Genomic DNA, 25,584 nt, shown 5'->3' on the forward strand with positions numbered 1-25,584 from the left:
ATACGTGTGAATTCGTAGTGTCCTCTTTCGTAGCTGAATGCAGTTTTCTCCATATCTCGTGGATTCATCTTTATCTGGTGATAACCAGCTTTCAAATCAAATGTGCTGTACACTGTAGCTCCAGTCATTCTGTCTAACATATCCTCTAATCTGGGTAGCGGATATCTCTCTAATGTTGTCCTTTTGTTTAGTTCGCGGTAGTCCACTACAACTCTGAATTTCGGCTCTTTTCCAGGTTCACTTTTTTTGGGAACTACCCACAATGGACTGCAGAACGGTGACACCGAATTTTGTATTATTCCTTGACTCTTCATTTCATCAATGTGTTCTCTTATAATTTTCTTCATTGCGTGAGGATACCTCCGTGGTTTAACATACACAGGTACTAGAGAATTTAACTCTATGGAATGTTGTACTCTTCCCGTTGTGGTCAAAGGTTGGCCCTCTTTATAGAATGTGTCTTTGAACTCTTGCATTACACGTCTCGCAATATCTTCACCTTCTTCCCGTATCACACATCCTATTAGAAAATGATCTTTTTCGGCCAATAACTGCTCTGTTTTGTAATTTTTCTTTCCCAATTTAATTTCCCAACGTCCATTGTTATATGAGGGTGAACTCTGTAGATCTCTCATCAGATCACAGCCAATTATTACATCATATTTACCGTTCTCAAAATTAGCAACATGTACTAGGATAGATTTCTTAATTCCTGTCAGTTTGAATAAATTTAACACAATCTCACCACTTAGAGCCTGGTCTCCTGTCAAAGTTTTCATCTTACATGCACAGTTTCTTATCACTAGATCACTATCAATTCTATATGCTGCTTTTATGGACACTAACGTGCTATCCGATCCCGTGTCTATCAAACACTGCACGCCCCAGTCTCTAACAAAAAATATAGGCAGTTCTCCTTTCCCGCATTTATAATGTTTTTTCTCACTGCCTATATGCGGAGAACACGATTTTCAATCCTGTTTTTCGTCACTCTTCGATCTCACATGAGCTCTCTTGGTTTTTCCTATCTCCGGCCACTCTTTCTTGAATTGTTTATCTCGCCGATCCAAGTTGCTGTTTCCTGTATCTGACGAGTAAGATGTCCACTCTCCATCTGACTCACATTCAGAGTTCTTAATTCTCTTATGTCTCCTCATCGCATTTATTTCCATTGGTTCTCCGAATTTGGCTGATTTCCTGCGATATATGTAAGGGCATTCACGAGCAAAGTGTCCTTCTTCTTTACATTCACAGCATTCACGATTTGCTTTGCCAGGTTTCCTGTCTCGATCCCTCGGTGTTCTCCTCTCTTGAACAGCTGCTTTTTCATTTCTTCTCCATTGAGAATTTTGTTGTGGCTGCCTACGTGGTTGATTGAATTGAGGGCTCCTCATAGGTGATCTGCGACGCTTCTTCTCCACAGTTTTCCATTCAGAGTATCTTGGGCGATTATCTTCCCTTTCAGCCTCCTCATTTTTGACTAGGTTGACAGCTTCCTCAAGGCACTTCGGTTTGGCAATCTTCACTGCAGTTCTTACTCGTTCTGGTAGCGCTTGAAGCAATATTTCAGAAGCTAATTCATCATAAATCTTATTCCGCCACTTACTTTCATCCTGGTCCACACTTGAATCCAATACTCGCGTTTTCAATGATTTCACTTCATAAGCGAAACGTTTTGCAAATTCGGAAATCGATTCACCATTTTCGCGACGTATTTCCAATACTCTTAGTGCACTTGTAGTTACTGATTTCCGAGCGCCTGCGAAATGTTCTTTGAGAGCTTGACGCACGTCCACCCAAGTTGAACTGAAAGATGCTCCTATATCTATCAATACAGAAACATTAATTCTTGATAGGAAATATGCGTGAATATTAGCATTGGTTATTTCGTCCATACTATTCGCGACGATCTGAGCATAGACCGCATTCATCCGTTCTAGAAACAATTCTAGTTCTTTTATTTCTCCATTGAACAGTTTAACCGAGTCTATCATACTCATAAGATATTGAGCACGTGCTGTTTTCACTTGTTCCATTTTCATTGAAAGCTCAACGTCGGAGGTTTTTGATGTAGAAGCAATATTTGCGTTAACACCTCCTTGTGTATTCATTTTTTTGACTATCACAATTGTGAATCACTAATTTTATGGTATAATTCACTGTCGCGTAATCCACTGTGTAAGAAAAAAAAACGTACACAACTTTCCCGGGTTTCGGCACCAGTTAAATAAGTGAGAAATAAAGTGGTTTTTTGATAAAAAAGAACGAAGTTTCTATCTCGAGAGTTGACATTAGAATGTCTTCACTCGTTTATTTTGAAAAACAAAAACAAACTCTTATCAGGTGATAGTGAAGACGTAAACAGATAAGGAGAGTGTAGCTCGCCTAACTTATATAATTTACTATGGTATATATATATACTTATAAATTGAAGCAGGATACACACGACTGGGATAGATTAAAAACACTTAAAAAAACTTACATTTAATCGAAAATTTTCGGGAGCTGGGCCCCCTTTGTCAATCAAACAGTCCTGTAGTTCCCGAAATTTTTGTTTAAATGTAAGTTTCTAAGTGTTTTTAATCTATCCGTGTCGTGTGTATCCTGTTTCAATTTATATTATAAAACTTAAAGTGTTTTCCGTTATGTGCTTTATATATACTAGAAATGGATGAAACTTACATTAGAAATGGGGGGAAATTTTTGGAGACTGAGTCTCCTTTGTCAACGGAGCACAGACTGCAGTATATATATATTATATAATATTATATATTATATAAAAACTAGTCTGGAAGCTGTAGTGTGAGTAGTTTTTGAGAAAAAAGTTGAAATATGCAAAAAATTCAAGTAGAAAAACACAGACTTCTACGTTTGATGCCCAATAACTTTCTTTAATGACCAGTAAACAAATAATTTTTCGCAATAAAAATTGTAGAGAATTTAATTCTGAAAAGAATGATATAAGCTGTGTAAACTAAATTTGAATAAAAGTTGGATAAAATGTATTCTTATGTAGTACATTACACCACAAAAATTTGCTGTTTTATGAGAACTAATAACTCATAAGTTGTAGCTGATTGCAAATAAAATATTCGATTTTTTATGAAAAGTTTTTTTATATGAAAGTAGCATATATAAATGACATTGATATGATAAACCATATGTTTTCGTTGTCATTGATTCATTCATAAATATCAAATGTTGTTGATCCGTTACTAGTGGAAAGTCATGTTCAATTTTATTTGATTAAAGCTCTACAAATGAAGAGTTTACTTATTTCAATTTAATCAAATAAAATGCCGACAAAGAAAAAGACAAAAACGATTGAAAACCGTAACTACGAAGAAGATAAGATGGAATCACATATTGACAAGTTTCTCAAGCCAAAGGAATTATCTATCGACCCAGATTCGCCTACGGCAGAGAGAGAGTGGAAACATTGGAAAAAGACGTTCGAAAATTTCTTAGAAGGAACGACAACCAATGACAAAATGAAAATATTGGTAAACTTCTTATCACCTGCTTTATACGAAATTGTGGAAAGCTATACTTCATATGAAGAAACTATATCCATGTTGGAAGATATGTTCGTTAAACCAAAGAACGAAATTTATGCACGATACTGCCTTGCTAATGCAAAACAACAAATAGGTGAGTCCATTGATCACTACTATTCTGAACTAAAAAGATTAAGCTTATCATGTAACTTCACTAGAGTGTCAGCCGAAGAAAACAAAAACGAGCATATTAGAGATGCTCTTGTTTCAGGGTTATGTTCTATTGAAATTAAAGAGAAACTTTTTCAACAAGGAGATTTGAGTCTACAAGAAACCGTTTCCCAAGCACGTGTTCTTGAATCCGCAAAAACATATGCCGACTCCTTTAAAAGTACTTGTTATACAAACTCTGTTGAAGAAAATAAAAACATAAGCTTGAGTGAATCTTTCTCAGATGTTAATGCTGTAACCCAAAATCGACAGACAATTGTAGAGAAATCCGTTCAATGCCAACGTTGCGGATATAAAAAACACTCAAATTCTCAAGAATGTCCTGCAATAGGAAAGACTTGTCATAAATGTTCCCGAATTGGACACTTTTCCCATGTGTGTAAAAGTAAAACGCTCAAAGAAAAACTAACTACGTCAACTATTACTGCAGCTGGTATAGCCAGTAATCTTTCTAAAGCTACAATTATTGTTTCGGTGAATGGAATAAATACACCAGCTCTTATTGATACCGGAAGTGTTGCCAGTTTTATTGATGAAAAATTTGCAAAAACAAATAAATTTAAAACTGCATCAGATTCTTGTTTTATAAGATTTGCATCTGTTCAACATAACACCGCTACAAAAGCATGTGTTTATAGCAATATTGTGTACAAAGGAAATGAATACAACAATATTAAACTCTTGGTATTAAAAGAATGCTGTTGCAATGTGATACTTGGTCACGATTTTTTGATGAATCACTCTACAATAAGTTTAGCATTCAATGGTAATAAACAGCCTCTTGTAATAGATAATAATTCTACAACCACACCACCCTTGAAAGATTGCCTCTTGGTGGAGGCCATGATAAAACCATGTTCCCTTTTCAATGACTTGACTCCCGATTGCCACCCAATAACTACCCGATCCAGAAGACACCCACAAGATGACTATGAATTCATGAAGAATGAGGTCAATCGCCTCCTTACAGAAGGAATAATTGAGGAAAGCCAGTCCAGTTGGCGTGCCCAGCCTTTCATTGTAACCAATGGACAGAAGAAACGAATGGTCATAGACTATTCACAGACTATTAATAAATTCACAAATTTAGACGCATACCCTCTCCCATTGATCGAAGATCTTGTAAACACAATTGCCAAGTACAACTTTTTTAGTACTGTAGATTTCAAGTCAGCTTACCATCAAATACCGATTCTTGAGAATGAACGACATTACACTGCCTTTGAAGTAGGCCGAAAACTTTATCAGTTCAAACGAATACCATTCGGAGTAACCAATGGAGTAGCTGCCTTCCAACGTACAATAAACGGACTTATAGAAAGAGAGAATTTGAACGACTGCTTTGCCTATTTGGATGATGATGTCATTTGCGGTTCAGATCAAGAAGAACATGACAGAAATCTTAAGAAATTTCAACAAGTAATTGAATTGTATGGCTTGACTATAAATGAAGAAAAATGTAAATTTTCAAAAAAATCATTGAAGTTCCTTGGGTATGAGATAAAACATGGAGAAATTAAACCTGACCCAGAACGCCTTGCACCACTCATGAACTTTCCACCCCCAAGAAATGCTAAAGAAATGAAACGACTCATGGGATTACTGGCTCATTACTCCCGATGGATTAAAAACTTTTCTCAAAAGATTCACCCCCTTGTCCACATACAGAAATTCCCTCTATCTCAAGATCAGATGGAAACTTTGGAATTGTTGAAAAATGAAATTGCTTCCGCGGTACTGCTCTTTGTTGATGAAAATGTACCATTCATAATTGAGACAGATGCATCAGATTTTGCAATTGGTGCAACATTAACACAAAATTCTCGACCAGTAGCCTTTTTCTCACGAACTTTGTCCCAAAGTGAAACCAGGCATTCAGCTGTTGAGAAAGAAGCCTATGCCATTGTGGAGTCTATAAGAAAATGGAGACACTATTTACTACGAAAACAATTCACTTTGATCACTGACCAAAAATCAGTCACATTCATGTTTGGCACTCAACACAATAGAAAAATAAAAAATGAAAAGATACAAAGGTGGCGCCTAGAATTATCTGAATACAAATTCAACATAGTCTACAGACCTGGAAAAGAAAATGCACCAGCTGATGCACTCTCTCGTATATGTATTACAGCTGGTTGTTCAACATTGAACTCAGCTTTGGCAAAATACCATGATGAACTTTGTCACCCTGGTGTAACTCGTTTCTACCACTGGCTCAGAATGAAAAATCTCCCCTATACTGTAGATGATGTAAGGAAAATTTGCTCCAATTGTGCAATTTGCTCTGAAATAAAACCACAGTATATGAAGACAAAAGGAAATCTCATAAAGGCAACAAAACCTTTTGAACGAATTAATATGGACTTCAAAGGACCCGTACAATCAAAAACAAGAAATAAATACCTACTGGTGATGGTTGATGAGTACTCAAGATTCCCTTTTGTATTTCCTTGTCCAGACATGACTGCGAGAACAGTCATAAATTGCCTGGTCTCATTAATATCAATGTTTGGCCTTCCAAGCTATATTCACACAGACAGAGGAACATCCTTCATGTCAACTGAGTTGAAGAGCTTTCTTGGCTCAAAAGGGATAGCTACTAGTAGATCAACGCCTTACAATCCGAGAGGGAATGGTCAAGTAGAGCGATATAATGGAATTATATGGAAAGCAATAACACTAGCTCTAAGATCACGAGGACTTGATTCAAATCGATGGGAGGAAGTGTTGCCTGATGCACTTCACTCTATTCGATCTCTTTTGTGTACTACAACAAATTGCACCCCTCATGAACGAATGTTCCTACACATGAGATCCTCAACAAATGGACAGTCACTACCATCTTGGCTAATGAGCCCAGGACCAGTTTGGCTGAAGAAAATGAACCGAAATTCAAAGCAAGATTCATCAGTAGAAGAAGTTGAATTGATTGAGGCAAACCCAGAGTATGCTCACATTCGTCGCCCTGATGGACAAGAGTCCACTGTGTCGCTCCGTCATCTTGCCCCTAAGATAACACGAAAATCTAGCCGGGTAGAATGATATGATAAACCATATGTTTTCGTTGTCATTGATTCATTCATAAATATCAAATGTTGTTGATCTGTTACTAGTAGAAAGTCATGTTCAATTTTATTTGATTAAAGCTCTACAAATGAAGAGTTTACTTATTTCAGACATTAAACTTATACCAAAAGACTAGTAGATTATGCCATTAAGCCTGGGAGGAAGCTCGAACAGAAGTAGATGATCTCCTATGATTCCTGCCCAAATGTTTACTGAAAACTGATGTTGTGGAAGATTGGGATTGATGGCATGAGGATTCTCAGCTGCCCAAATATGTTAGTTGTGGACGTTAACGATAGCTGTTCTTGTAAAGTGTCCCTCGTCGGTAAATAAAACGGTTGTTAAAAAGTTTGGGTAAACAAGTTTCACTAAAAACCATCGGCAAATACCAGCACGGGGAATACAGTCTCGTGGCAATAGAGTATGAACTTTCTGGAGGTGATATGGATGTAATTGTTGCTCTTTTAGTATCCTCCAAATAATAGATTGATTGACATTAAACTGCACTGACAATTCTCTTGTGTTCTTCTCGGGATGTTCATAAATTTCATTAAGAACTTGTTCTTCTAACTCAACAGTCTTATTAGATCGGGGTCTGCATGCATAAATGTGCTCTTTGGATATCAAAGAATCTGTCCCAGACAGACGTGGCAAAAAACCTTGAACTTGGACATACTCAGTTAGGAAAGTTCTCTTGATACAAACGTCTTGCTTCAGTACTATTACAGTAGTGTCCCATTCCACCATACATTAAATGCATGTCAGCTAATTCGGAGTATGAATAATGTCTAAAATTACCTGCCATTTTTTAAAAAGTTAACACTTAACACAAAAGCAAAGTGGAATGGTTACAAATAACTGGTTAATAGGTTAAACAAGAAACACAGCGCGGCTACAGTAGGCCTAACTTACAGTTTGTTTTGTTGTTCAACAGTGAGCTAAAATATTTCTGAAAATAATTTTCAGCTGATAATTTCTTTTAAATATTTTTTTATTCAAAACAAAATAAATCAGCTGTTTTGGAACAGCTGTTCTTAAAATCAATGTTCTATCTGCAATCAGCTACAACCTATGAGCTAATAGTTCTCTCCTCATAAAACAGCAAATTTTGTAGTATAATGTACTACATAAGAATACATTTTATCCAACTTTTATTTAAATTTAGTTTACACAGCTCACATCATTTTTTTCAGAATTATATTCTCTAAAATTTTTATTGCGAAAAATTATTTGTTTACTGGTCATTAAAGAAAGTTATTGGGCATCAAACGTAGAAGTCTGTGTTTTTCTACTTAGATTTTTTGCATATTCCAACTTTTTTCTCAAAAACTACTCACACTACAGATTCCAGACTAGTTTTATTCAATTTTTCAGATATTTTTCCATATGAATCCAGCATAAGTTTTTCAAAAACTAGTCCCCAAACAATTCAGCATCGGTGTATTTCACCAGAGGAACTGAATTCCGGGCGAAATCTTTCACCCTGTATAGCTCGCTAATGAAGCGTTTATGGATATAATGTTTATAGGAACTTTTTTCTTATTTTTAACTCTACTATCACGTATTAAATTATTTTACCATAATTATGAAACACCCTATATATATATATATATAGCAATATATATATATATATATAGATATATATATATATATATATAGCAATATATATATATATAATATATATATATATATATATATATATATTATATATATATATATATATATATATATATATATATTAACAGGATACACACGACATGGATAGATTGAAAAAACTTGAAAACTTACATTTAAACGAGAATTTTCGGGAGCTGGGCCCCCTTTGTCAATCAACCAGGAAGTGAAGTGGTACAGATTTGAACGAACTTTCTAACGGTCGTGACCACAGAGACGCGGTAGAGATGTTGTGTAGACCATAGAGCACAAACGAACGGAGGCGCACTGATTGAGGAGGATATATATATATATATATATAATATATATATATATATATATATATATATATATATATATGTGTGTGTATAGAAATTGCTCGCTTAATATAATAGGATAGAGCATTAAAATATATTTAATGTGATGAATAATTTTCTATTTTCCTGCGACTGTTGCAGTGTGAAATCTTGAGTTCTGCAAAACTACTTCAGGACTGGTTAGAAGATAAACATATCAAAATTCCTCATCCCTACTGAGGGTGTGCGTGCAAAAGGAGAAACTTTGCTTTTCATTTGTTTGCAAGAAAATTATACTTGGTCATTATTTCATAATAATTTGCAGTGCCACCTGACATGTGCCTTCTTGGATGTGTGTTTCTGATCGTGGAATATGATCGAAGTGGCTATGATGTTTCAACTTGGCAACGAGTTATCTTAGAGAACGGAGGCGAGTATGAGTCCGCCTACTCTCTACGTGTTACTCATATTCTTTGTCAAACACAGAAGCATCCTTTAGTACAGCAGGTTAGTAGTTGACTTTTTTATATGAATAATATTTGATTTCAAAATAGTTTCTTCTGGTATAGTGACCATAACACAAACAGAGAACAATGTACTACAGTATTTGATTGACAATAGTGTTATTATCCTTTTCTATCATTCGACAAAGCAGATAGCGCTATCTCTTTCTAGCTTTGCAATTTTGTCAGTTTGCCAAAAATAATTTACTTTTACTTTTGACAGTGACTGTACAGATATAAACAATTATCAGGTCATCCGCCATGTTTTTTTTTTCATTCTAATATAAAATTTGAGTGGACAGGTCATATAATTGATTTTAAATTTTCTTTTTGAATAAATGATATAATGTTTAGATATTATCTTATGAGAAACACTAATTTTACCTGAAATGACATTTTATAAGTTGATAACTTTGACCATCCTAGACTTTGTCCATCCTCACAAACATTTTTTTACAAACCGGTAAAGGTTATGGTACCAGTATACATAATGAAAGGTTACTTCAGAACTATTTCCATTAAAATTATTATGATTTCTACTTTGCTATTTCAACATTATAATGAAATTTCAAAATGATATTTCAAATTGGTGTTCAAATTAATGCTGCTATACACCCTACTTGATTTTATTATTACAGGGACTCCGTGATGGTAAACGGTGCATAACAGCTGATTGGCTGAGTGATATTACACTCAAGCAACAGGTGCTGCCGCCTTGGTTGGCTTTACACTTTCCTACACCTTTCAGGTAATTACTGCGGGGAACAACAAATAATCGTATTATCTCAGTCCCGGCCATCCAGACTAATATATTATTGCTTGCCTATAGTCTTTCTTATTTTATAGTACTGGAAATTAGGAAATGAATTTTGTCTATGTCGATTTGATATGCAAAACATGTTCCTCAATCCACCTACATTATTGTTGAAGATATTCAATACAAAGATTTTTTGAGATTTGTCAACTTTTTTTTCATTATGCGACAACGTACCGTTAAGTCAAGGTTTTTGATATTTTGAGAATCAAAATAAAAGAAATGTAAAGGATGATACTTACTTACTTACTTGATCGAAGCCTCTTCTACCTTGCGGTGTAGAGTTTACGAGAGATTTCCATCTATCACGATCCTGCGCCAAACGGCCAATCACTCTCCAATCACCTCCCCTAGACTCCAGATTTCTCCGGAGGTCATAACACAATCTTTTTCTCGGTCTTCCAGCTCGCCTTCTTCCCTCTGCCTTACATTCCCATATCTGTTTTGGTAGCCTCTCCTCGCCCATCCTTATTACGTTGCCCAGCCATCTAAGCTGCCCTTCCTCTATCCTCTGAGTGATTGGATTAGAGTTGACCACCGCTCTTATAGCCTGATTTCTCAGTCGGTCTCTTCTTGTCTTCCCAATCACTCTACGTAGGAAGCGCATTTCTTGGGCCTGCAGCTTACTTTTACTTCTCTCTGTCAAAGTCCACGTTTCAGAAGAGTACAACAAAGTAGGAACATATGTGGACCAGAAGACTGCCATTTTCGCTTTCTGGCTGACATCTTTCATATTAAGGAACCCTCTTGATAGCGCATAGTAGAGTCTACCACCAGAAGAAGTTCTAGAATTTATTTCTTCCTCCATTCTGCCCTCTTGATGTATGGTAGCTCCAAGATATTTAAAGTTGGTGACCTGTTCAATTCTTCTATTTTTCAACTTAATCTCTATCTCTCTGTGATTGGTTGCCACAGCCATCACTTCAGTTTTTTCTATGCTTATCTCCATCTTCTTCTTCTCCAGTTCCTCATTCCAGATGTTTATGTTATGCTGAAGATCCTCTTCCTTTGCAGCCAACAGGACAAGGTCATCTGCGTAAGCCAGCTTTGAGACTTTCACTCTCTGTAGTCGCCAGTGACCCATTGTCAATCTTTTTTCTCTATCCTTGCAGGCCTTCATCACTCCATCCATCAGTATAACAAAAAGATACGGTGATAGAATATCTCCTTGCCTTACTCCTGCTCTTGTTTCAAATTGCTCAGAGCAGCAGTTACCGACTCTCACATAGTTCCTACAGCTTCTGTAGTAGCTCTGGATGGCCTTCAACAAGTTATCATTCACTCTTCTATCTCGTAATTCCTTCCATAAAGCATTCCAGGGTACTCTGTCAAATGCTTTGATGAGGTCTATAAAACACAAGTACACGTTTTTTTCCATACTCTACACTTTTTTCTAGGACTTGTCTCAGGATAAAAATGGCATCTTGAGTACTTCTACCATGTCTGAAGCCAAATTGCTCCTCCTCAAGGTCTGGTTCAATAAAACATTTCAGCCTCTCATGCAGTATTCTTGAGTAGAGCTTGCCCGGTACGCTCAGAAGGGATATTCCCCTGTAGTTGCTGCATTCTCTATTGTCCCCTTTTTTGTAAATGGGAATCATTACAGATACTTTCCTGTCTTTGGGGATTCTCTTATATCTCCAGGCTAATCTTATCACTCTCAAGAGCCACTTTCTACCTATTGGTCCCATATATTTGATCATTTCTGGTGTGATGCCATCATGTGCAGGTGATCTTCCAAGTTTCATCTTTCTCACAGCCAGATCAAGTTCTTCTTCTTTTATATCATTCTCTATGAGCAAGATGTCAGGATGCTCCAACTCTGTCAGGTCTTCCTGTTTGTCTTCCCTCTCATCTCCGTTCTCCGTCAGTAGATCAGAGAAGTACTCCTTCCACCTTGACATTACCTCTCGCTCCTGTGTGAGAAGATTTCCTGCTTGATCTTTTACAAATTTTAAAGGACATGGTTCATCTTACCTCAGGCCCTTCAAAATTCTATAGAACAGCTTCTGGTTCTCTCTGTAATTATCCTCGATGCACACTTCAAATTCATTCCAGTACTGCTGTTTCGCTGCCTTAACTATTTCTTTCACTCTTGCTCTTTGCTCTTTGTAATGATCATAGCCCTCTGCGCTCCGTGTTTGAAGGTAATGCTGCCACATCTCTTTCTTCCTCTTCACCTCTGCTCTGACATCCGTCGTCCACCAGCTTGTCTTCTCACCTTTCCCTCCAACTCTACTCTTCCCACACGCCTCCTCCGCGGCATTGATGAGGGTGTCTCGCAGAGTTGTCCAGCAGTCTTCCAGCTCTACCTGACCATTCACTTTTTGCCTTCCTCTTAATTTGCATTCTACTAACTCTCTTTGACATGCTACTCTCTGAGCTCATATGTTTTAATCTTGTATTTCACTTTCGGCCTTTCTTTCCTTTTTCTTTTCGAAATATTCTTCTCGAGTATAGCCAGCTTCATTACCAGAAGATGATGATCTGTGTCTAAAGTGGGTCCCCGTAGTATCCCTGTCCCTGTTTGAAATCACTTTGCAACAATAATGTAATCTATAATCGATTTTTCATTTCTTGAGCATCTGACCCTGGTGAAGCGATGTATGTCTTTGTGAGGAAATTTTGCATATGCAAAAATTATTATTTATACACAGATCGATCAATCTTTCCTCATTATTATTAATTGTGCTTTCACCAAGCTTTCCTATCACTTGCTCTGTTCCTTCCAGTGAGTTTCCTACACGGCCATTCAGATCCCCACACAGTATTACTTTACTATTTGCTTCATCAATAGCCACCTGCAGCTTATCAAAGAAATGATCCTTTACTTGAGCTAATTGATCGTCACACGGAGCATATGCAATTATCAATGAAAAGGACTCGCAATTCTCTTCTATATCCACTCTCATGATACGCTCATTAACAAATTTCCAGTCCTTAATATTTTCCTTCTTATCCCTATAAATCATTAATGCTACTCCAGCTGCTGCTCGCTCTGCAATACCTGTCCCGCTGAAGAAGAGCAAATAATCATTATTCAACATGATACAGCCAGTTCCTTTCTTCTTTGTCTCTGTAATTGCTAGATAATCAACCCTGGTTTGCCTTATCTCTTCCGTCAATTCAATTTCCTTTCCCCTTAACCCCCCCACATTCCATGTACCAATATTCAAAGTTTGTAAGGATCGCCTGTTTTTAGTCCGTAAAGTCCTGTCCGTTTTCTCTCGATTTGTTTGTCTTTTAGTAAGTGTAATTTCATATGCACGGGGAACTGGCCCATGGCATCCAATCCAGGTGGAGGGAACGCCTCCCATTGACTCCTGGCCACCTTGAAAGTGAAGAATTTAGGATAGCTAGGAAATAATGAAAGATAAGCCCCATGCCCTTGAATGCTCAAGGGGGTTGGGGTTTGAAATGAAGAAGAGTTTGACCAGATGGTCAGATAGACAGACTGAAAAGAGAATGGCTCACAGCTAAGTCAATAGAAAATAGCCGTTCTAGTATTCAACAGTTCCAAAGCATGAATAAGAGAAGAAGGGTGAGGGGAGAGGGGATTTGGAAATTAATTCGATTTAGCTCTCCAAATCTAGGTCTCCATCCTGATTTGGATATCCAGGCGCACCGCGTGGAGGCTCTTCCAGCTTCATTAAAATGATGTTAAGGATGTTTTGTTGGAGAAAACTTCGAAGCTGGAACGAATTGATTGCGCCCGTAAAGGATGATACAAAACAAAAAGGAAATAAAAGCGTGATAACAAATCACATACATTACATATTATATGATCCCGTAGTCATATGGCGGTATTATACAGGACGTTTCAGAAGTAGTGTCAAACATTTTAGGGTATTGTTCCTGGATGATAGGAGACTACAAAAATGTCGTATTTGAAGTTTCCAAAACTCAGCGGTTATCCTTATAGCTGCCATTTTGTTTTATCACTTATACATTTTTAACCCAAAAACGAAATGTTGTATTGATCTGAAATTTAGCATTAATATTTATGCTATGAAGACTCAACTTTGAAAAATAAAATAAAAAATTTTCGATGTACATGTTCAAAATGGCGGTCATTTAAAATTTTGGATGGCAAATTTTACGAAAACCGTTCACTTTACAGAAAATTTACAAGGGACAAAAAAGTTGGAAAATTTTATCAAGATTTCATGGATACCTCATTAATCAAGATTGGTCAGAGAATAACAGAGAAATTAATTATTTTTGTACAACATTCATTATTATGAACAGACAAGATCATCTGAAAAACATTGTAAAATCAGCTGGATGGCCATATGGCGCCATACCGAGTTTCAAAGCTTCATCTTGAATACAATTGGAATTATTCCAATTGTATTCAAGATTAAACTTTGAAACTTTTAATTATTAAAAATGTAATATTGATGTTTAGGTTCTTCATTGTATAGGTTCTTCATTGGGTTGCATCAATGCTCTCGAGGTGTATCATCCTCTCAGTAATTTTTCTATAATGATCAAACTCATTATCATTCAATAATTAACTATTCAAGGATTCAGTATTCAAGAATTACTTTATCCTTCTCAAACCACAAAAACTTTATTCTAAATAAAGAACAGAATCCTCTCCATACACAGGCTTAAGCCTTCGTGGACGAGATGCATGTTAATTTTTCTTTTCTTTTCACTTTAGTATCATTAAGGATTATTATGTCTTTATTGTACAATTCTTATTATGATCATGTGCGATAGATTACAACCTACAAGTGTACAAGTTGATCCATTTGAAATTGTACTAACTGTGAAGTATATTCAATTGTGAATTTATTTCATGCAATAAATGAATTTGAATTTAGATTGTGAAAAGTGGTCATGCATGCAATACGTAATTAATTAATTTCTCTGTTATTCTTCGACCAATCTTGATAAATGAGGTATCCATGAAATCTTGATAAAATTTGCTAACTTTTTTGTATCTTGTAAATTTTCTGTAAAGTGAACGGTTTTCGTGAATTTTACAATCAAAAACTTGAAAGGGCCATTTTTAAAATTTACATCGAAATTTTTTATTTTATTTTTTAAAGTTGATTCTTTATATTCATGCCAAATTTCAGATCAATACAAAATTTCGTTTTTGAGATAAAAGTTCCTAAGTGAAAAAAACAAAATGGCAGCAGCTGCCTTATAGCTGCTATAAGGATAACCGCTGAGTTTTGGACACTTCAAATACGACATTTGTAGTCTCCTATCATCCAGGAACAATACCCTAAAATGTTCGACACAACTTCTGAAACATCCTGTATAAATACAAATTCTTTCAGAATTTGAATCAGAGTCACTTATTAAAAGAATATTGTATTTGCTGAAGCATTTGTAAGCCTAGGTTCTTAGTTGTGGTTCGCATATTCAAAAAATATACTAATTTTCGGTTGTAATTCACAGTGATGAGAAGCCTTGTCGTAATTTGATCATCAGTTACACAGGATTTGAAGGAGAGGAAAGAATCAGAGTTAAGAAGATGATTGAAGTAACCGGTGCTAAAGTTACTTCCTACTATACATCGCATAATCATATTCTTATATGCCGCAGGTAAGTACTCTTATCCCTAGCTACTATCGTTGTATAATTAAATAAAATAATAAATAAATAAATGTTTATTTCCAAAAAAAATAAAACTACAACATCAATTACACAAAATATTAGATAAATTACAATATTACATACAATAGTTAGTTCCAAAAAAATATTATAATGTGTCCTCTACTTGTAATTACTTTCCAATTAATTGTATAATTACTTGTTTTACTTTCCAACGTCCATTAGACGTTTACTTTTCAAATTCAAATTTACAGACTTGATTTTTTATACATACAGCAATACGTTGCTATTTGTGGCATTCCTTATGATAATGAAAATGAATTAAGACTTTAGAAAATGAGTTCTTTGAATATACCCAGAACAGAAAATCACTCGCATACAAAGCAAGCTTTGCATTTGTAAATGTTATATCTCGTTCAAAACAATGGAACTTTGAATACTTTTGATTGTAGGCCTGATGGTGAAAAGTACAAAAAGGCACGTGAGTGGGGAAAGTCGGTCGTTAATGTGCAGTGGTTGAATGAGATTCTCTTCGGTCACTACTCATGTCTACAACAAGCTGACTCCCACAAATATCAACAGTTTAATTTGGGAAATCCATTCAGAATTGACTACGCACTTGTGCCTCATCTCATGGGTTTGTACTTCATTTTATTTATTTTTAACATATATAAGTATTTACCACTTTTTTTAAAATCTACACTGCGGATATCTGAAAACTCAAATCGATAGAATCCACATATGCTGATGACATCGCTGAACTCATTCTTACTAATGACTGCATTGATAAATCTAAGCAAGAAACAGACCAGAAACTTTTTCTGTTGAATGGTGTCAAGAAAATATGTTCAAACTTCAAAGTGTGAAATCTATTGGTCAAAGCTCTGACCAAAATCTTGCACAATAATAAGAAATCCTTTTTCGAGGTATTTCCTAATAAGATGTTATGAAGAACCTATCTGCTTTATTAATATTTAAAAGGGACTGGTTGTCCTTGCAGGGATTGAGATTGATATGAGTGCCGTGCTATCGGCTTGAGGCTAGTTTTTGCCAATAGACAGTTAGTTATAAGCTGTAAAATCACTTTTTGGCTCGGAACCCTCCTAGAACTAGAACTGTAGTCCACTTATCTCTTCCATTACATACACTCAAGCCCAGATTTATGTGGGCATCCTCAGCCAAATCAATATTTGATTGATTGATTGATGTTTTCTTGGAATTTACGAATTAAATAAACACACCTCTGCTTTCTCGTTCTTATCAATGTTTTTGTTATAGGAGCCTGGAAAATTCCGATCAACGTAATGCAAGAATCATACGATCGAGTGAAATCTAGTCCTCCCCTCAACAATCGAAGGAAACGCATCAAATTTTCGAATACGTCATCCACTGCCGATGCGGAGAATCAAGAGAATAAGGAAGTGAATGTGACCAATGCCAACGTTAGTGATGTGAAAGATGATCAGATGGATGTGGTCCAACCATGCATCATGTTCTCGGGAGTTGAAGACGTGGGGGTCGAGCAAAAGGTTCCTGAACCAATAAGTCCATTAAGTCCCTAATTTACTTTATAGAAACTTTACTTACTTGTACTAAACAACTTACTTCAACTACTTCACTTTACTTACTTCTACTATACTTTAATCTTTACATTTATTTGTAAAGCCTACATACAGGTTTGGCAACAACAGACTTTTACAGTTCAAAGTGATATAATGTACTATTGTACATTTCCTATACCCTTTACGTCCATACACTTTGTTTGAAACACTTTATTTTTTATATTCGTTTGTTGCAACAAAATATCTAAACAATATTAATTCATTTACTTATTCATCCATTTAAGGTGCAGGATTATATTCCCAAATTTTATTATTTTATTTTATACTCTTGTTGCAACAAAACATTCGAATAATGTTGATTTAAATTTGCATTCAAGGAGGTTTGTTTCTGCGAGTAACTTATGCTTTCTACACTGATTTACTTCATTGCCATGATTGTTACATATTTCTTTTCAAATGCCCAAAATCCAATTTTTATTGGACTCTACATTTCACTCAAGTTATCTTAGAGTTGTTCACTTTTGCTCTCTATATTCATTGTATTCGTTGAGTTTATATTCTCCGAGAAAGTATTTATTTACATTTATTTCTCTGCTTGTGAAAAATTCACTCAACAGCAGTTTATTTGCTGAAAATACATTTTCCCTTTTGTAAAAGGAATAAATATAAAAATAATCTTGAATCTTATAATAGATTATTGCAATCATAACAACCCAACAATCCCAACAATGTAATTATGTGTCGTGATCCACTGCGCCGCCAGTTATTTGATATAATAATACACTGACAGCGTACATTACTTTTATGGGATAATGCAACAGGCATAAGCTCAAAACTGCTTTATTCCAAAATCTGAAGCTACCAATGGATAAGAGTTTATTTCAGTCAACTGATCACTCCACTGATGATCACGTTTTCCAAAACTTGAAACCAACAATTTTTAAATTATCTCCTTTTCATGTATAATTTGTTTGGGGAACAAATTTATGAGACTTATGAATTGATGACCTCAGGTCTGGTGTCAGAGCTTTCAGGTCGCAACTGGTCAATTTCAGGGCCTCTGACATGACCTTACAATTGCTTTTTAGGCAGCCGGGACCGTCAGCTTAACGTTTCCATCCGAAGCACGGGAGGGGCTCGAGAAAAATATATTTAGACTTGAAAATCTTGGAATCCACATAACATAATATTCGCAAAGCATTCCAATTATCTTTATTAATCATATTTTGGAAAACAATCAAAAATTTCAATTAGAACCTATTTCCCTGAAACTAAAAATCCACAAATTTCTTTAAATCAATTTCATTTTAATTTAATTGAATTAATTGAATTAGGCATCGTATTTTAAAATCGTATAAATATATCCAAAACAATCACCTTACTTTATTGTATAATATATATATTATTTCAGAACTAAGACCCTCCTCCCAAAGTGTTTTTTTTTATCAGAACTTGATCGTATAATATCATATTCAATTCTTGATTACTCATAATTATAACTTCATATAAATGAAGAGCAACAACTGTAGATAGATATGAGAAGAACTCTCTAATAGATGGAGAAGAAACTGCATAATGTATAAAGAATGTGCAACCGTGTATCCAGTGGTTTGCAATTAGGTTAAAAACAAAACCAGTTACGTCATAATTGGTGCCACATTTGGTTTGATAGCCGATGTTGCAGTTACGAACCAAGACGATTCTAATTTTTGTAAAACCTGCACCGTGGGCGGAGGGTGCCAAACTGCACTATGTTTTTTCGGAGTATCGTTTTCAAACAGCACATGCCTCAAGGTGGAAACAAGTGAATTCATTTCTCAACTGTCAAGATCTTATATACCGTATACATCTGAAGAAAACGCCAAACAGTTGTCTGAAGTATGAAATCAGTCCTAAAAAATCGTAAGTATGTGCAAAATTTGTATTGAACATTCTAATTGATGATTATTTATGAAAATTAAGATGGATTTCCAAATATCAGAGTTCATTGCCGGGTCAGTGAATATAAAATATTTATTCCATGACTTGGGCTATTCATACTCGATCGGTTAGGCTGATTGGTAATAGTCTCATTAGAACTAAATGGAAGAATATTTTAGATTTACCCTGATACTGAAATGTGGTTATCCAGATTTATGGTGAAAAATATGTAGTTGAGTATTTTAGCTGTTCGAATGCTAGAAGAATAATTTTGAATTATCGATCACAGGAGTAAAGACTGGACAAATGCTATTATAACGTTTATATCAAATAAATACAAGCAGTCAATTTTATAATTTTTAACACCAGGCTTATTTTTGAAACAATATATAAAACTAAAAATACCATTACTTTCTGAAGTGATAATTCCAATTTTATTCATCTAGCTGCTGGTTTTAAGAAGGGTTGTTGCATGTTGCATGTTCTCAGTGTTTTTATATATCATTTGAATGCTATTAATCATTGCAGAAAGTACTCCAACTTGGTGGAGCAGTCGCTACAAGCTGCAGAGAAGCTACACATTTGTTGGTTCCAAAGCTGACAAGAACATTTAAACTATTATGTTGCCTGTCCACTTGCAAATATATATTGAAACTGGATTGGCTGAGAGACAGTCACAAACACAATACATTTATTGGTAATTCTATTATGGCATTTCGTCCTCTTGCCATTGCTTTGAAGCATGACAAATCCTGTTTGTAGGTAGAGGATGATTCTAAACATTTAACTCTCACTCCATTATTGTTATTGGTTCACATTTATCTCCTCTTATTATGATTTCTTGGTGTGGTATCTTGCTTATTTTTATCATGGTTTTGTATCCACCCTGAAGCCTGTGTCACAATAGTCTACTCTCAATAGTTCTCAATAGTTGGTGCTTGGTCACTGCTACTAAAACATGTTGTTAGCAACTACTAATCTGTGATACCAATTTTTTCTGCCTTCTTTAATTACTTGAAGTGAAAATAGTCTGGTGTCCTTGCAAAAGCGCACTTTTTGCCGTAAGTGATATTTTATATTGTTAGTTCATATTGTTTGTCTATTGCATTCTACTAGAGTAGAGATAGCATGTTGTGGCATTCGGGAGAAAGCTATGATTGATTGTGTAATTATAATAAACAAAGAGGGAGGTATGGCTGGTTAATTTGATTGTAGGTACTATTCAATTTCATTAATAGGAGTGGACTTGAGCAGGTGCGGCTGAACTGATTAAGCAGTTTTAAGAAACTATAAAAAGTGACATGAAGAAAAGTTTTTTCATTTTCTAAATCGATTAATCTGCACATCTTGTATTGATTAGGTATTAAAAATAATGTCCTAAAGATGGCGGCCATAAACATCAATACATTTTTGGAGATGATCTCTGCTCTGAAGTTTTAGCAGCTCTTGCTCACATGTCTCGCGGTATAACATTAACTTCGTCTAAAGTTCGTTGTTTTACGGTATTTAATAAATGATTCGAAGGTTTTCTTCATCACAGTAGGTGAAGTTTTTCCTATTCACTATCCATTGAGATGAAAATGTGCCTCGTCACTACTAAAGGAAACTGCATTTGGAAGGAACTGGACAAGCATTCATTCACACAATTTTTTTAGATGCCGTAGGCTGCTGGGAGTAATTCTTGAGCATTCATCAGTTTAAAAGGATGAAACTTTAAATCAAAATGCAAAATCCTTCTCAAACTGCGAGCTGAAATCTCCAACGCAATAGAATATCAACGATCAGAAGGTTCCGGTGATCATTGCTCTCCCTTTGCAATTTTCTGGCGTTCTAATGACTCTGCGACGACCATGATCATGATTGTAGTACCAGTGTACTACCAGTTCCCTCCTATTACCGAACCCAGGAATCTTAACCACGTTCCTATCCACGATGAGCACCGGTCCAAAACCTATTGCCTACTCAAATGTCGTTGAATAATAACAAAAATTGGGCCCGGCAAATTTTCAAATCTTTCACGGCTGATGTGACAAACAAAGCAAACTGCCTAATCAATCTTCCGCACCTTGTAGTTACTGGAAAATGATGTTGAAGTAATGTGAAACTATAGCATATATAACTATATTATATTGCAACAATAATTTGCAATACTACAAAAACGAAATATTTATAGAAATTATTGATGAAATATTGGTTGATATTAATCACTGAATTTTTCAATAGCCTGTTCTATTGGAATAAAATGATAATTTTGGAAGCTGAGATATCCATCAGTAAGCCTCTGCTTTCTTTCTCTATCGCATCATATTTATTCATTCATAAACGCAAATGAATTTCAATTCAAATTTTGTTTATTTCAAATACAAGCAATCTTCCTGAGGTACATTTAAAAATAACTGCTTGTAACCTGAACTACTTGTTACATTTTAAACCATCTGATTAATTTAAGTTCATAAATAAACACTATTGTGTGCTGTCGATGCACGTATTTTGGTAAATAAATTTGTATTTGAATGTGGATAAATGTATCAACTGCAAATTTTTACATAATAGCTTCAAGTATCACCTGAATTGATTGATTAGAACCTCAGGCCTACCATTGGATGTATGAGTTTGCAAGATTTTCTATCTTTACAGATGCCTCTACGATTTAAAACGTTATTATTAGATTGATGCATAACTTATTGCATGTGAGTATGCATTGCAGTAGAGGTGTACATCTTATATGCAGTAATAACATTATGCTTACTATGTAGCCTACTTTTTCCATGGCAGATGATTTTTAAAGTTTCTATCACGCAATATTTTCTATTCAATGATTCAAATAATTTCTGGAAAATGTTTTCAGACTGTATGGTCTCAAAGTAGAACACTTGGCCAATTTTATTATTTTTGTCTATTGACTTTCATAGGCGGCTTGTCGATTTGATCATTTTCAAGATTTGCTCATGATATTACACGTACATCGATTATAGCTCAGATTAAACATTACATTTAGTATCATTTGAGCAGGGGTTATACTTGTCATGGAGCTTTCCGATCCGACTCATTCCCGATTTTTCTGTGGTTTTGGTGTTTGGACAGTTCATATTATGACATATAGTTGAGGTTAGCCGCATGTCCTTTGTCGTACAGTCGTCCGCCTTTACGATCAGAACGCTACATGACAGGTGTGTCCCCGGCTTAACTCAAGACTTTTTGTGCAATTTGTTCCCAGACCGATAAATTGTTATTTGTGGGTAATATAATATTGTTAGATTATACATATTATTGTTATAAATTGGGGAATTTCAAAAAATATTCTGAGAAATTGAATTTTATACAACGATGTCCAGGACAAAGCAAAACATTATGTACATGGTCAGTCAGTGTAAAAGTTAATTTCATCAAGTTATTAATTAATTAAATGATTTTCCTATACTGTTTCAACCAATATTGGAAGTCATAACCTTCATCTGTCAAGCTATTTTCTTACTCTATCTAGAATCAGTTTTCATTACTATTCTTTCCTAATCAAATCACTCCGTTTCATTGGTGAGCATCGTATATTGGAAGTACATGGATGAATTGAATGAGATTTCTTTAATGAGTCCTGGTACAGCACACAGATCAAGCTTGTGTGTTGGCAAGTTGATAGGGCGATTTTTCCCTTGAGATTTAAATCTTAAATTGATTGGCAAAACATTACTACATATTCATTCCATAAATTAAATTTTTCCTTGCAAAAATTCTAATACTTGCCGATTATTTCTAGATGAAAAGCAGTACATTATAAGCGATGATGAATTCGAGAAGATTTGGGATTGCAATATTGAGAAAGTTCTAAGCTATAATAACAGAACGGAACTCTTCAAAGGCAAAACTTTCTTCTTTACTCCTGGTGTGATTCCTTCGAGATCCTTTCTTCGAGAAATAACTGAGTACGCAGGAGGAACAGTTCAAAAACAGCGCAAATCTTTGAAAGCCATTCAAGATTTTGAACCAAACACCTATTTCATCATTGGACATTCTAACGATCTCCACCTTATCATAGATGTTCTACGCGCTAACATCGGTGAGTTATTTTGAATATACATTATTCAAGTTTAAACTGAAACATAAATAACGGTGTACAAACATGATACATCAAGGGAAGAATAGACCCCTCGTTTTCTGTAGAAACTTATAGTTATCTATTACTCTTCTTGTTGCTTCCCCTTCATTAGCACCATCTTTAGTCCTTAATTATTTAAAATGTATGAAGGCAGTCTGAACAGTGTCTCACCTAACAGTGAACGTGATAACTCTTGTGAACAAGAGCTGGTGTATCATTTTTATATTCTTATAGTTATATGTGATGATGGTTGGAATTCACTAGAATTCCAGAATCTAAATAGTTTCACTAGAATCAACTGTTGAGGAGGGCCGTTAACAAAAACCAAAAACTTTTTCATTATTAAAACAAACATGCAAATATTTTCTTCTTGTTTAGCTTTACAACATAGTACGGGCCACAGTCTCACTCAATCTCCTCCTCCAAGCATCTCTGTTCAATGCAGCACTTCTCCACCCCTGCACTCCAACCTTTGCCGCATCCTGGTCAACCACATCCATACATCTTGTCCTGGGTCACCCCCTCTTCCTCCCACTATATATTTTTCCATTCATCGCCATCTTGGGTGGGTATGTGTCATCTGCTGGTATCAGGTGTCCTGCCATCTTAGTCTGCAAATATGCTTAATTTAAAACTGATCAAGATAGAACTCTTTTCTCAGGATCCAATTTGAATAATAAAAAAAGAGTAGGATTGGATGGGGTCTCATGTACTAGCCTAGCTAAAGTTAGTGGTGCTGGCCAATAAATGTTCTCCTGCTTGGCTGAACAGATATTTCGCTATGAAATATAATTTGAGGATAATATTTCTCATACAATTCATTAATTCACTTATTTATTCATAAATTTATTGATATGTTATTTTTTCTAGGTGTGTATAATGCAGATTTCATAATGACATCAATAATGAAACAAAAGATTGATTTGGAATCCTCGATTATGAAATTCCACCTCAGCAAGAAGTAGCAGAATTATTCCAATTAAGCTTTAGTAACTGGAATTTTCACCCAAATCACTATATTTTCCCACATTGTTGTAATATTATTAGAGTAATATCACTGTTTCAGTTTATTGGAAATATTAATGCAATTAATATGCAGTTGTTTATCAGAGTATTTTTATTCAATCTAGCCTATTCGAATCGTAATGTGATTCGTAATTCATTTAAATTTGTCTTATGTATTTTGGCGAAATAAATATTCTAAAAAATAAAATAAAATAGAAAATTCATTTCAAACTAATATTATTTTTTATTCTATACATTTAACTATGATAGGTTTAGATTGAATATCTAAAAATTTAGATATTGTAATATGAATTTTGATCAAACAATCTTGATGTTGTACTTTTTAAACATTTTGCCCAGGTATGCTAGGTTTGGTTAGGCTTTAAGATTGCATAAGAATGTAATAATGTACATCGTTCTTTGTATATTATTGAATAAGAAAAATTATTTTAATTTGCGGTGCAACTGTTGTTGTGGTGCAACTAATGGCAACATCTCATGGTTTCTGGCATTGCTTCCGTTGGATAACATCATTTAACGGTGGTTAAATTCAATAGACGTAACATGTAAGTCCAACTGTTCTCTAATATATTGATTTTTTACTGTGTAACCGACCATAATGAGTCTTTGATGTTGTTGTTTACTGTTGATAAGTTGAATCTGATGCCAAATATTATACATAATACAAAATTTCACTATGGAAAATACCGGATAAAAATAAATTAATCATTATTGCTCGATTGCTTGTCTATTGATAAAACTACTACAAACCATATGCAGAGTGAGTCTGTATGGGAACCCTTCAATAACTTGGAGACAGTTATAGATATAATAATACTGTAATTTTTTAGGATAAGTTATTGGTCGAATACTCTACCTTTTGACGTACAACTGAATTTCAACCCCCATAAGGGGGTGACTTAGGGGTTGTAACTCAAATATTTCAAATGTAGAACACCCATTGTGTGGTAAAGAATTTTAAGGCCTATTCAAAACAAGAAATATGACATCAATAAAAATGTTCTATGATTTATCCAAAGTATTTAAGTTTCATTACTTTACCAAAAATTTCTTTAAAAAACTAAAACTTCAATCAGCCGCCATCTCGGATAAAAGTATCATAGAACATTTTTATCGATGCCATCTTTCTTGTTTTGAAAAGGCCTTAAAAATGATTTACCACGCAGTTGGTGTTTTACATTTAAAATATTCGAGTTACAACCCCTCACTACTTTAAAAACTTAAACTTCAATCAGCTACCATTTCGGATACAAGTATCATAGAACATTTTTATTGATGCCATCTTACTTGTTTTAAAAAGTCCTTTAGAATGATGTACCTCCACACAATGGGTGTGGACGCTATTTTCC

General features: G+C 35.0%; 1 protein-coding gene across 6 annotated transcripts in view; it reads left to right on the forward strand.

Moving 5' to 3' along the window:
* The window catches only part of LOC111051472 (PAX-interacting protein 1), a 140,416-nt gene extending 115,994 nt beyond the window's left edge, over positions 1-24,422 (forward strand). For all 6 annotated transcript variants that reach the window (XM_039441277.1, XM_039441280.1, XM_039441279.1 and 3 more), the window contains 8 exons: positions 9,072-9,253; positions 9,888-9,997; positions 15,479-15,625; positions 16,087-16,271; positions 16,913-17,163; positions 19,645-19,813; positions 22,871-23,170; positions 24,080-24,422. In XM_039441277.1, coding sequence (XP_039297211.1) covers positions 9,072-9,253; positions 9,888-9,997; positions 15,479-15,625; positions 16,087-16,271; positions 16,913-17,163; positions 19,645-19,813; positions 22,871-23,170; positions 24,080-24,174 — 1,439 coding nt within the window. In that variant the 3' untranslated portion in view covers positions 24,175-24,422. The remainder of the gene's footprint in view (positions 1-9,071; positions 9,254-9,887; positions 9,998-15,478; positions 15,626-16,086; positions 16,272-16,912; positions 17,164-19,644; positions 19,814-22,870; positions 23,171-24,079) is intronic.
* Positions 24,423-25,584: the final 1,162 nt, after the last annotated feature.

This window comes from Nilaparvata lugens, chromosome X (assembly GCF_014356525.2).
Source record: "Nilaparvata lugens isolate BPH chromosome X, ASM1435652v1, whole genome shotgun sequence".
NCBI classification, from domain to species: Eukaryota; Metazoa; Arthropoda; class Insecta; order Hemiptera; family Delphacidae; genus Nilaparvata; species Nilaparvata lugens.